Source organism: Boleophthalmus pectinirostris, unplaced genomic scaffold (assembly GCF_026225935.1).
Source record: "Boleophthalmus pectinirostris isolate CB_2022bp ecotype Guang Dong unplaced genomic scaffold, ASM2622593v1 HiC_scaffold_8, whole genome shotgun sequence".
In the NCBI taxonomy this organism is placed as follows: Eukaryota; Metazoa; Chordata; class Actinopteri; order Gobiiformes; family Gobiidae; genus Boleophthalmus; species Boleophthalmus pectinirostris.
The window spans coordinates 10,961,222-10,975,905 of NW_026571515.1; the positions used below are offsets into that span (position 1 = coordinate 10,961,222).

At 40.5% G+C, this 14,684-nt stretch overlaps 1 protein-coding gene across 1 annotated transcript in view; it reads left to right on the forward strand.

Moving 5' to 3' along the window:
• The window catches only part of cables2b (Cdk5 and Abl enzyme substrate 2b), an 87,942-nt gene continuing 73,258 nt past the window's right edge, over positions 1–14,684 (forward strand). Inside the window, exon 1 of the mRNA XM_020933459.2 lies at positions 1–638. Coding sequence (XP_020789118.1) covers positions 109–638 — 530 coding nt within the window. The 5' untranslated portion in view covers positions 1–108. The remainder of the gene's footprint in view (positions 639–14,684) is intronic.

Sequence of the window (14,684 nt, forward strand, 5' to 3'; positions counted from 1 at the left end):
TCTCGCCGGGTAAAAGGGATTTGACAGCGGCTGGTCCGTCTGGTCCCGGAGCTGCTCTCATCGTCCACCAGCTTTACTCCCTCTCTGCGACCGGGGGGGGACAGAGCCATGGCTGCGGCGGCGACCTGCGAGCAGCCGGCCCCCGTGTGCACCAAGAAAGCGCTTTGTTCCCGGGAGCAGAGCCGAAGGAACCGGGAGAGCTCCAAGCGCAGGCAAGCGGCTCTTCTCTTCCTCAGCAATATCTCGCTGGATGGACGGCCCGTGCAGAGTAACCCTCCCCGGATAGACAGCGACGTCCCCGGCGTCAGCGTGAGCCCGGATGCCGCCGCGAACAACAATAACACGAGCTACGGGACTTTTACGCACAATACGGCGAGTTCGGACGTGCCCAGAGTTCTCACCGTGCCGCCTATCCTGGTCCTACCGTCGGACACAGCGGGTCTGAGCGATGCCGAGGTGCTGCTGGGCCGTCGCCGAGGATCCTTCCCTTCGCCCGGGGACACTAACCTCCTGTCCCCGCTGTCCCCGTCCCCCTCCAACGCCAGTCTGCTGCCTTCGCCTCTCGGACCGCGCAAGTCGTCCACGCTTCTCTCGGTCCACAGTTGCAACTCGGTGTCGTCCTCGGAGCCCAGACAAAGGTAGGATTTTGTTGGTGCTTTGTCGTGTTTCTGTAGACTTTTAGGAGTCGCTGGTGCCCGGTTTGCATCGTAACACACGTGGTGTTACTCGCACAGCCGCAGCGCTCTGGTCTTGCCTCATTTCTAAAATTGCAATCGTGACTTTACGCACATAGTTTGGGGAAGTTGGCTGTGGCGCCTTCGATGCGGTTGTGGTAGACGTGTGAAAGCTTGTCATCGTGAAACTACAGTGGATATCTTGAATTAAAAAGGTGCACTGTGGAACTTTTTTTTACCGTGGGATACGCCGAAAGTTTGTCTCTATCGATATGTCAATGATTTACCTGGAATACCGCATCAAAGTCGTATATTTTGTTGACTCTTGTGAGCTTCCCTTATCAAAAACACACCCGGTTGTGTTTTGTTTCACACGTTTGTAAATGTCCATCATTATTAGTCTGTTTACATATCCAAAAGCTCAGAATGCACTGTTCCACCTTGTGATGTCATGAAGTTTCATAACATACATAACAATATTCATCTCACGGTGTGATATTAATTGCAATATTTTGTGGAGGCAAAAAACTGTGAATATGCTACTTTTTCCTCTTAAAATGCCTTGAGAAGACTTAATCCAAAGAACTAAGACTTAAAAGTGCTTAAAACTGTTATTTCTTCTTGTAGTCTACACTGAAATGGAGCAAAGGATCATGGTCTATGTAGTTCACTTTGTCTTTTTTAGCTATTGATGCGCCATAACTCTTAATTTAAGCAAAGAGACTTGTAATTCGATATATTGTGATGGTCCATGATATTACTGTGAGAAATTTGACGATACAATATCACGATATTTCGGTTATTGTTACATCCCTAGCACCTGTAGTTTTCAAGATAACACCTCCGTTTACCTTTATAGTTCAGTTGAGATTGGCAATTCTAGGGCTGAAATTATCCGAATGATTCTAGTGAAGGTGTGTAGAGTTTAAAAACACAGTGGAGCATGTCGTGTATTACCACATGACATCACAAGGTGGAACTAAGTGTTTTCAGTTTGAGAAAAACTCTAAATATTAAGGGTTTGTGTGTTGAACATGTGTGAATGGGACAAAACACAACGCCGGGTCTGTTTGTGATGAGGAAATAGATCAGAAAATAAGCATAATATGAGCTCTTTAACCTTGTGTATTGTATTTATTCAAATGCAAGTGCTCAAAATACTTCTAAAACAGAGGCGGTGCTACCATTAGGCAACAGTAGGCGGCTGTCTAGGGCCCCCCGAACCTGGAGGGGCCCCCAAACAATTCTCCCCAGTGCAATTAGATTTTTTTCCTCAGTATGACATTAAATGAGAGTAGCATCAAAATAGTATCTGATTGTGAAATCTATTTTAACTGTCAAAGCTTATCCCCTTTCACGTTAGAATGGACCCTGATTTTAACATAATCATAGTATAAATAGAATCATATATAATGGATGTAAACAAAAATGCAGTTGTACTAGCAAAAAAATAAAACTATTTTCAGTTCTGGTTATCTAGTAGGCGACCAAACTAATAAGACAAGTTTCCAATCCACCATAATTCAAATAAAGATGTGCGTGTCAGATGAAGAAAAAGAGATAGAGCGCTTCACTAGGTCATAAAAGAGTAAAAAATAGCAGTACAGGTGCTCAACGGGGGTTAAAACAGTAGTCTTTAAACAGAAAGTTACCCTTACTTGAAAATGTAAAAGTGGGCAAGGTACAAACCCAAGGCAAGATGTGCGTGTCTCATGAACAAGAGGGCAATAAATGTTTTTAAAAATGTATACAAAAAAAACCAAAAAAAACAATGCATTTTAGTGAGGGCCCCAAACTCAAATTTCCCTTGGGCCGCCAAATTACTAACTCCACTACTGCTCTAAAAACATGTATTCCTCTTACTGACCTTTCCACAGATTTGACTGCGCTTTGCTTAATGACCTAACCCGGTTGTTTCCATGGAGATAACTTTAATGCCATAGTCTGAAACATTACACGTAAAACTATAACATCTCTGTAGAAACAAGCAGGTGACTAACCCCACCAGAAAAGTTACATAGTGCACCACATAGTTCAGATTTAGCCATGGTTAGTGTGGCTTCACGCTTGGCCTAGTTTGATTCCAGTTGAGACCTGATGTAGTCTTTTTTGATTCTGTTCTGGTCCTTGTTTAGATCAGTATTTGGTCCCATATTCTGGTAAAGTGTGTATATGCAATTGTTGTTGTGTCTTTGGGCAAGGTACTTTCGTATAGATGTGTTAGTGTGACTATTTCTGCTGGTGATCAGAGGTGCTTTTTTATTTACTAGTCCAAAAATAAACTTTTTGGGGCTTTCTACCATGTTATAATTAGAGCCCGACCGATATGGATTTTGCTGTGGCCGATATGAAACCAATATAATGGAAGTTGGAGCTGCCGATATAATCACCGATATATTTAGTGATGTAAAAATTCATTGTAAATGTTGAATTGTTTAAAAAACTTAGGTTTGGCTCTGGTGGATTTTAAATTGGGTTTATTTAGGCAACATTTATTGTTATTCTGCCTCTTTACATCATATTTACAGACAGTAGGTTGACTTAATGGCATTTTTGCATCACATTCTAGACACTAGTGATGGGTATTCCAGTTCTTTTTAGAGAACCGGCTCTTTTGGCTCGGCTCACTAAAAGCTGCTGGTTCTTTTGGCTCCCAAGTGGCTCTTCAGATTGTTTTGTTGCAAGCAGGTCTAAAGCACGTCTAAAGCAGGACTGAATCAGGACTGAACCAGGTCTAAACCAGGACTGAAAAAGGACTAAACCGGGACTTATTTATTTTATGCTAAACTACAGTCAAATATGCTCGTTTTTTTATTTTTATTTTCTTTAATCCTACGTACACGCAAATTTCTCAAAGTTTCGTTTTTAGCCGCTGCCGCTGTCAAACCACGAGTCTGCACGCGGCGTGAAGAGAAAAAAAGTGAGAGAAAGAGAAAACACGGCTCCCAATAAGGATCAGGCTCCCGTCGTTCCCTTCAAAGAGCCGGTTCTAAGAGTCATTTCGTTCGCGACGGACCCATAACTAGTAAAGAAAGTAGCGCTATTAGCCTTTAGCCGTAAATACGTGCGCGCCGCGGTAATTAATTATATGCGCAAATGTCATAATTCACACGTCTGTTCACAGCTCATTTACATATCAGTGCAGGTCCAGTAGCAAATATAGTCACTTTAGAACAGACCAATAGAAAACAGTCTGTTTATGTGCGGGAGCTACAGCAGCTAACCCATAACAAATGACAAAAACTAGCTTCAGAGTCGACATATTTCCAACACTCACCGCTCATACAGGCTCCTCCTCACATCACAAATCTGCACTAATAAATGTCCTTTTAATCCAGACTCAAACCGATTGTCCGTAAAAAGAATATAATCTCAGTGTTTTGATCTGTGTCTGCAGGTGTAAACAAACACACGTGAGTGACGCGACTCTGTGGTGTGTTCAGGGACAGTACGGACACACACACACAAATGACTCCGTAGATAAATACTGATGTGGAGCCACATATTAGGACATTTATCTGTCTGTAAATTGGATTAAATGAACAGAATGTAGAGAGTCTAAGCTTTATAACGAGGTATAACATGCCCACGTGAAATATCGGCCCCTATCAGGAAGCATATTGGCCGATAGCTGATATGCCTAAAGTTGCCCATATCAGCCGATAATATCGGCCAACCGATATATCGGTCGGGCTCTAGTTATAATGTTGTTCCCTCATCAAAAACATGGCTGAAGAAGTTTTAGATCACCCATGCGTGTCTGAGTAATCTAGAGATCTCTTCCAGGCCCTATTTAAACCATCCTTGTTGTTATCTTATCAAAAACATACCCAAAGTTATGTTTTGTTTCATTCACATGTTTGAGTAATGCTTTATTATTAGTCTGCCTACGCCTTCAAAGCTCAAAATGCTCTGTTCCACCTTGTGATGTCAAGAACCTGTTAGGTGTGTAATGATATCCAAGTCTCACGATACGATGTCGTCACAGTATGAACCTCACGGTACGATATTTATTGCGATATCGTGGGAAAGCTCACGATTAGGGATGTAACAATATCCAAATCTCTCTGTACGATATTTTCACGATATACATGTCACGGTACGATATTTATTGTGATATTTTGTGGAGGCAAACAAAACTGAATATTCTACTTTTTCCTCTTAAAATGCCTTGACAAGACTTAATCCAAAGAACTTAAAAGTGCTTAGAATTGTTATTTCTTGTTATGTTTACACTGAAATGGAGCAAAGGATCATGGTCTATGTAGTTCCCTCTGTCTTCTTTTAGCTATTGCTGCACCATAACTCTTAATTTAAGCAAAGAGACTTGTAATTCGATATATTGTGATGGTCCACGATATTATTGTGAGAACTTTGACGATACGATATCACAATATTTCGGTTATTGTTACATCCCTAGAACCTGTAGTTTTCAAGTGAACAGCTCCTTTTACCTTTAGTTCAACAGAGATTGGCAATTCCAGGACTGAAATGATCCCAATGATTCTAGTGACTGTAAGCAGAGTTTAAAAACACAGCGGAGCACTTCCTGTATCACCACATGACATCCAAGTGTTTTCAATTTGAGAGAAAAACTCAGCCTAAATACTAGAAAAGCACTCAGAGAGCGCAGACCTCCGCCAAGGACTACCCCAATTTTTTATATAAATTGCGATAAAATCAGTCTTCTGGAACAGATCCAGATCAGCCTTTGGAATATGAAAGAGGATCCCATTGTCCATCCCTGAGTCAAATTTCATGGGGTTTGGTCAATAATTAACCGAGATATTGAGAAACAAAATTTTTGGCCCCATTTACCACAATGTTAACTAAAATTTCAAAGTGATCCAGAATCCAGGATTTCTTCCGGATCACCCCCAAAATGAAATCAGTTCTTCCTTTTCACATTTCCAACAAATCCTGAAAATTTCATCAAAATCGGTCCATAACTTTTTGAGTTATGTTGCTAACAGACAAACAAACAAACAGACAAATGCCGGCAAAAACATAACCTCCTTGGCGGAGGTAATGAAACAAAACACAACTCCAGGTCTGTTTGTGATGATGAAACAGCATTATACCATCAAAAAATAACGTCATACGGGTCCTTTAACTAAGAGACTACTGCTACTTCTAATAATAATTTTGAAGTAAAAGTACAAAATCGTGGTACAAGAAGTCAGAGTAAAATGTATTTAAAGAATTTACTGTTCAAGTAAAAGTAAAACCGTCTGGACACAACATCTGATTTATAATTTGAAGTTAAAGTTGCACACTAGCCACTATTAAGATGTGTTTAAAGACATACTGAGGAACATTCCAGGCAAAGCAACAGACAAAGGACAAAACATAAAACAATGCACAAAGTCTGATATTTTCAAAACTAAACCATACATAGAGGAGTGGTGCAAGGAACTCAAATTAAAAGTAACTGTCATACAAAAAAAAAAAGTACATCACAACTATAGTATTTTATTGCAAAACAAGCTTTAAACAAATCACGTCGAATAATCCGCCCTCAATGACTTATCATTTATGACACTTTAATCCTGTCCTCCTTTTCACTTTGCTGCGTGTCTGTGCTTGCCGTCATTTAAAATAACTTAGGAGAATATTTGAATCTACTTTTTATTAGGTGGAGCGATGTGAGTGAGAGCTGGAGGACCTCAGGGTGACTCATGTTAACTTGGCATTTGCGACACTTTAAAAGGCTCTAACGTGCTCTAAATGGGGGATACATTACGCATAAAAAGCTGGCGTCACATCTCTGTAAGAGCGTGTTCATACCCTTATTATAGACTGTGTTTCCTAATAATCTACTCAACGCAGATTAAAGGGGATTTATTGCATTAAACGGACTTTTTATGAGCTTTTAAAGGGCAAATATCACGGCATTTTCTGATCTATGTTATAATGTTTCCTCATCACAAACATAACTGGAGTTGTGTTTTGTTTCGTTCACACATGTTGAACACACTTAACATATTTAGACTGAGTTCTTCTCTCAAATGGAAAACACTCTGTTCCACCTTCTGCTCCACTGCGTTTTTACACAATCAATACACCTTCGCTAGAATCATTTGTCTCCAACCTGTAGCTCGGGAGCCACCAGTATCTCTCCACCCCCTTCCAAGTAGCTCACCAAGGGATTTCTGAATTATATGTATTGTGTTGAATAAGTAAAATTTGATTAATTGAATGCATTTTACTATTGTACATGTACCATTTTGATGCCCAACTTTGTGCACTAATAAATGGACAATGGTTTATGTTTTATAGGCGTCTATCTTAGGGTGATTGTTACGACCCGAAGGACACAGAAGTCAAAAAGTTGCTTTTTAGTTTCTTTTATTTCTAGTTGGTTCTTAAAGGTTGTATAGAGGATTTTCCAAGGAACGAGAAATCCAGCGACTGTTTGTCCTTTTTCAAATGTTGCGCATGCGTGAAACCACCCCCCCCTCCCCTACAGCTCCTACGTAGAAACGCCTCCTCCCGCCTCCTCCTTACGCCAGAAACAGGTTTGTTTACAGCCGGTGCGCTGCACATGACTTGTAAACAACTAACTACAGTGTTGGTTAGGCAAGACGGAGAAGTGAGGAGCGGGGGGAGGGGGTGTGCGGACATTTCGTTCGCGGACGAGAAGTGAGGAGCAGGGAGAAGAGCGGAGCAGAGAGCAGGGAGAGGAGAGAGGGAGAGGAGAGAGGAGAGGGGAGTGGGTGCGCGGAGATTCCGTGCCCGGAGAAGTGAGGAGCAGGGGGAAGAGCGGATCGGGCAGCGGGGACAGGAGCAGGAAAGGGTGCAGAGAAGGTTGCGCGGAGATTCGGACTCTTTCTTTGCCTTGAAAATTACGTTTTCAGACATAGGATATCGCTTTCGTGTCCTGAAAAACGTTTGACTAGCTCTTGGAAATAAAGTACGTTTTCATAATAAGCAGAAGTGACCTGTCCAGGAGTAATTTGTGGACCAGTGCGTCAGTCTTTAGACCCTGCGTCTGCTTCAGTCGCGCCATCGCTGGAATGAATCTATAAGAATCACCTTAGTTTGGCTTCGCTGCTTTTCCCCTTGTCTTCTTCTTTCAGCGACCTCAAAAACAGACTTTCTTTTGCGGCGAACTGCTCCTGGATTCTTGTCGCCATTGCAACAAACTTTGTGCGAACTGCGAGGAAGATATAGGTAAAAAAAAGCCGCTAAGAACTGTTGCGTTGGTGGAGTAAACAGCGTCTGTGCGGCTTGCGTCTGTGGACTGCGTGACAGACGTACGTAAGCCACGTACCGGCGGCGCGCAGGCAAGTCAGTTACGCTAGAAACGTAGGGAGATTGGTTGACAGCCTGTCAGCTCACAGATAACGAGGCAGTGTCGTTATCTATTGGCAAATGTTTAGCCCCACCACGTCCAGAGTTGATGAATTTTTATTCTCTTTTTTTTGGTCATCATAATTACAAGGCTACTGCATCTTTATAATCTATCATTGACAATTTGAAACAAAAAAAAATCCTCCATACAACCTTTAATGTTTTACGTTTAAAAAAATTAAAAACCCTTAACTTTTTAAAAACTAAAATTTAAAAACTTAGACTGCTGCCCCGGCCCCGGATAAGCGGAAGAAAATGGATGGGTGGAAAAACCCTCCCGTGCCCAAAAAATAATGAAAATTAATAAACAGAAAGGTGGACCTGGTGAGCCACCCAAACAGAATAAAAAGATGCAACACCGGGCCAAAGACAAGAATAATCCCAAACAAACCTGAACCCAGAAGAAAAGCGAAAACAGAACAGCCGGTCCCATCAGGTCAAAACAAAAGGCTAATGGCTAACGAGAGCTACATGACAGCCCAGAGCAGAGCAGAGAGAGAGCACGCCACACACAGACAGCCGTATTTATAGGCTCCACACAGCCACGCATAAATAAACCATAAAAAAAAGTTACGCAAAAAAACCCAAATCAGTACGCCCGTGCATAACAGTGATCAGATTTTCAAAATAAAATAAAAAAAAAACAAAAATTGGGACATCCTCGGTTTGTGGTCGTTGGTAATAATTAAACTGTGAATCTAGTGTGTAATTCAGAAAAAGTTTTCTGCACTCGGCCCATTCATGACTAATATGAGTCACATTTTTGTATTTGTTGCGGCGTTTGCGTTTGTTGTGACCCCTCTCAGCTTCCGTACTTTTGCCTGTTCTAAATGATTCTCGTGAAGGTGTATGAGGTTTGAAAACACGGCCGGCTCAGTCCTTCTGCTGCATGTTACAGTGGCATTTCGCTTGAATCGGAGAAGCTGTTTTGAAGGATTTTGCAGTTTAAGCAGGAAGTCGATTGACCCACTTCTATTGTTAAGTAAAATCAATATTACAGATTACAGTGAACACAGTGTCCAATGAGAGTGTGTGCATGTTACGAGTTCCTTAAAAATACCAGAAAAAAGCATCATATGTCTTGTTTAAAGAGGCGTTATTTTATTTCCGCTCAAACAGTTTCACAGTATGTTATTAAACCTTTCTATCTCCATGGAGACCAAACCAGACCAAGTTACAGGTCAGATCTGCAGAGACGAAGAGGCGACCCCGCTCACAGTCAGAATGCCTGTTTTTCTTGGTATTTTTGAGCAATAAAACCACCTGTAATTGAATAAATGTTAAGGTAGATCTGGTCTAATGCCATACTGTGGAACATTCAAAGCAGAGCAATGACATATCCATAGAAACGAGAAAGTGACGGACCCCTAACTGAAAAGCTGCGTGTGTTTTTAATGTAGTAAATTGAAACCTGTCTTGCCTAAATACATTAAGAGCAGCTCGTAGGGTCTAAGTGCTGCTGTTTGGCTCTAATTATGAAGTGTTTTATCGTCTGAGAACCAGGAATTGTGCTGTTAGCATGCTAGTTGTTAGTTCTGATCTTGTAAAGTTGTGAAAAGCCCTTAATAAACTTACCGTATTTTCTGAGCTATTAGGCACGCTCTTAAGCCTCCAACCCCATCAAAAAAACGGGGACCGAGACCGAGACTGGGACCGGGACCGGGACCGGGACCGGGACCGGGACTGGGACCGAGACTGGGACCGGGACCGAGACTGACTGGGACAGAGACCAGACCAGGACCAAACCAGGACTGAGACCAGGACTGACACTGGGACCAGACCAAGACTGAAAACTGTTTAGTCCTGGTTTAGTCCTGGTTTAGTCCTGGTTCAGTCCTGGTTCAGTCCTGGTTCACTCCTGGTTCAGTCCGTATTCGGCGCAAATGTCCGGCATCGTAGTTTAAGTCATGGAAACGGAAAATGGCCGTTATCCGTTTTTTCCATTATTCATTTAAACACAAAATCAGGAACTGAAAAAACAAATCGTTATCAATTTTTTCATTTTGGTTTTGGAGACAAATAATGAAGTAAATTAGTTGTTTTTTTTGTTTTCTTATTTTTGGTTTTATATTGAAAAACAAATGAACGAACGATGCACAGATTTTACAGCCCAACAGCAAAGACATTTACTTGTGCATCGTCACCTCTCCACAGATAAAGCTCGTAATTTGAGCAGACTGTGTGACCCGGTTGTTTACATGGTTGTAGATAATCAGTCAATATCACTTTATTGGTTCTGGAATTGACCCTTAGAGACCAATAAAAGGATTTTGTGGGATTACTGAGCAGTAAAATTGAACAATCATAGTAAAGTAAAGCTCAAACAAATTCTAAGGCTTTAACTAGCCTGAAGTGACGCAAATATTTTTTGCCCCTGTCTGATGACATGAATCACATGACATCTGAATGACAAATGCACATGATTTATGTCCTAAAACCGATACATATCTGATCTTTTGACATGTGACTTCAGTCTGAACGGTCAAAGAGCATTCATCCGACCTACAAGTTATCAACTTCGCTTCACTGAAGTGAAGCACATCGCCACTCACCACTCTTGGCTACGTCTCCGCATCCACACGTTCCTTTCAACGGACTACGGCCAAAAACCTCGTTCTCCTCCTTACAACAAATAAGTTGTACATGTTCTGGCTCCGGTACGAGAGGAACTTTAAAATCACCAGGTGCTCAATGTTCGTGTCCATGTTTGGACAACTTCCGTAAACACAGAGCACGCTCGCTGCAGTTGATGTCGTCGTGTCTCCAGTGCACATGCGGGACACTTTCGGGCCATTTAATGTTCACACTGGAGTCACATACAAGTCGCATTTAATTGGAAATGTGAACGACCTCGCAAAAACATTGGATTTCACCAAAAAATTGGAATTGAGCGTTAAGCCCTGCAGTCTGAACGTAGCCTCGGATATGTGCTCCTAAAACAGATACATATCCAATTTTTTGACACGTGACTTCAATCTGAATGGCCAGATCAACGCCAACGTGTTTACTCACTGAATTAGGCCGCCGAAGAAGTGTTTCCTACCATGACAGTGGTACCAGTAGGCGCTCACAGATGTACACAAATATTCTTCTCGCTGTATGAAAATTGTGTCTGAACTCCATGTAAGTGAAGCACATAACAGTCCCACCACTCTTGGCTGCGACTGTTGCTGCCACTGCACCACAAAACGCCATGGCCAAAAACCTTGTCCTTCCCAATAAATAATAATAATAGTAAGTCTTTATAGTAAGTAAGTCTTTATTTATGTAGCGCTTTTCACAGACATTTTTTGTCCCCGAAGATGCTTTACAGAGCATTATACAGCATTATTCATTCAGCATTTTTCATTCGCTCTACTCCTGGTGATGGTAAGCTACTATTGTAGCCACAGCTGCCTTGAGGCAGACTGACAGAAGCGTGGCTGCCATGCCAATCAGCGCCATCAGGTCTTGCCTAAGGACACACAACTGACCTTTGACTATCACAAAATAATTAAAACAAATAAGCTGTACATGTTCTGGCTCCAGCAACTTTAAATTGGCCATGTCCATGTTTAGGCGACTTCCGAAAACACTGAGCACGTTTGCTGCACGTGTGTGTGAGTGTGAGACAAGTTCACACTGAAATAAAATTACTGAAAAAAAATCAGATCAGACAAGTTTATACAATGGAACTGTTAACGGCTCAAGGTGCCGACTTTTGAAAAGAAGTGGATGTCCAATTATTGACTTTTTCAAATAAGACACGTATGACCCTAACATGCCTTATTTTTCATTTTATTTATTTATTTATTATTATTAATATTAGTTTATTATAAAATTAATTAATTATTTTTTATTATTCATTGAATTTTTTTTTTTTTTACATTTTTTTGCAAAATGACAGAAAGTACAAAAATGACTATTAACTGTATGTAAAAATATTATTGATAAGAAGAGGAGGAGACATCCGCGCAGCATGATTTAGTCCTGTTAAATCCTGTTTTAGAACCTGGTTTAGTCCTGGTTTAGATCTAGTTTAGACCTGGTTTTAGTCCTGGTTTAGTCCTGGTTTAGAGGTTTAGTAGTTAGACAGTTTAGTCTGGTTTTAGTTTAGCTAGGTTTAGTCCTGAGTTTAGAGTCCTGGTTTAGTCTAGTTAGACTAGTTTAGTTTCCTGGTTTAGATTCCTGTTTTAGACCTGGTTTAGCTATGTTTAGTCCTGTAGACCTGTTTTGGTTTAGTTTAGACCTGTTTAGTTTAGAGTTTAGTCCTGGTTTAGATCTAGTTTAGACCTGTTTAGTTTAGACCTGGTTTAGTTTAGACCTGGTTTAGTTTAGACCTGGTTAGATCAGTTTAGAGTTTAGTCCTGGTTTCTGTTTAGACCTGGTTTAGTCTAGTTTAGACCTGGTTTTACCTGGTTTTAGTCCTGGTTTAGACCTGGTTTAGATCTAGTTTAGACCTGGTTTTAGTCCTGGTTTAGATCTAGTTTAGACCTGGTTTAGTCCTGGTTTAGAACTGGTTTAGATCTAGTTTAGACCTGGTTTAGTCCTGGTTTAGACCTGGTTTAGATCTATCTTAGACCTGGTTTTAGTCCTGGTTTAGATCTAGTTTAGACCTGGTTTAGTCCTGGTTTAGACCTGGTTTAGACCTGGTTTTAGTCCTGGTTTAGATCTAGTTTAGACCTGGTTTAGTCCTGGTTTTAGTCCTGGTTTAGATCTAGTTTAGACCTGGTTTTAGTCCTGGTTTAGTCCTGGTTTAGACCTGGTTTAGATCTAGTTTAGAACTGGTTTAGACCTGGTTTTAGTCCTGATTTGTCCTGATTTAGTCCTGGTTTAGACCTGGTTTAGACCCGGTTTAGTTTTCCAGCAATGAGTGGAATTACTGAAAAAATAAATAAATAAAAATAAAAAATAATGTGAAAACAGGAAAATACCGCTGTGTAATCCTTTTATTTCAACAAAGTAACTGTAATCCAATTACCACTCACTGAAACAGTAACTGTAACCGAATACAGTTACTCATAATTTGTACTCTGATTACGTAACTCCGGTACATGTAATCTGTTACTCCCCAACACTGGTTATCATGAAATGTATAAGTATGTATAATGTAATTTAATTGATCTAATTCTGTAAAATAATACAAAAACAGTCTTTAGTTTTCCACAGTTCTGTATTGTCTTAAACAGAATCAGAATTTGGAGCTGGACAGTGTGAAGATTTATTCCAGTGGACACAGGACACAACACCATTACATTATGATGATCTACTCTGTTGTACATGTTTAAATACATTTAAAGCAGTTATTACTACATACATTTTTTCTGTGCATTACAACATGGCTAAAAGCTCATAATACGTAATATAGGACCTTTTAAGTTTAGATTGCCTGACTAAACACAATCATAGGTTAAAATACCATCTAGTCACGACCTCTCTAGCTTTCTCTTTCCACCAAAACAGATCGTGCGTATCTTTATGACTTGAGACTCGAGTTTTTGTGGTGAGAAAGAGCAGTCTACCTCTGACACGAAGCTGATGGTTATCGAGTTAAATAGGAGGAAGCAACAGCCACAAACTGCCAGCGTGAAACCAGCGTACCACAATGCACCGGGGAGGAGAGCAGCTGCGCACGGGGTTAGGTAGGTTAAACGTAACTTACAGGAGACACGCTCTGGTGTTCACAAACAAAAAGTTTTATTTATCATGAATTCAGTTTAGTGTGAAAATGGCAAAATAGTAAAAAAAATTGTCCAAAAGTTAAGCAGTAGACCAATGTTTTTCACAGTGGTGGTATGTAAGCTCTTTCTTTCTAGTGGCACACAAGTACATTTTAAGTAGAGTTAGGGCTGTTCGATATGGAGCAAAAAATATCTCTCGATATATTTTGCTATATCTCGATATACGATATATATCTCGATATGTGTACAGGAAAAAATAACCCCCCAAAACTACTGCAAAAACAACTATGCAAAATTCCACAAGGTCTTTTTTTACTGTGCAAGAGGTCGGCAGTTCATGTAGGAACAAAGTGCTTCTGCCACATTTAAGATTACGAAAAAATCTTGATTACATAAATAATAATTTAACTGTAAAATAAAAGAAATAATACATATTTCCTTCTTTTCATTCATAAATAAAATAACTCAACTCAAGCTCATCTTTGCATTAACTCTGTTATCCAAACCATAACCATGACCATGAGCTCCTTTAGCAGAAGCGCGGGAGGTTCATTATTTTAACAGATCCATGTTCCTCACCATCGTAAGGAGCTCTTGAGATTTCCCACAATCCACTGTACAGATCAAACCCAACGTTTCCAAACACAGTTGTACAAATTAAACTGCAGCAGATTATTGATTAAAATCTTCTGCATAAATAAATTTTACATGACTAAACTTTACAACATATAAAGCATAACGACTCTAGAGCCACATCAGCCCGTTTGAGATTACAATGTGTTTAATGCAGTTTTGCGCACATGTGTTTAGGTTTAACAGAAACGAAACTTTAAACGACATGGCTAATTTGCATAAACAGCTCGCTCCTTGTGCCGCTCATGTGGTTCAGCTTCTTTCGAACTAAAGGACACGACTCAGTGGAATACGAGTGTGACAGAGGATGTGCTGCTGATGGTTTTGTCTGTAAATGGTGGAAAAGTTTGGGTGCTAAAAGCTT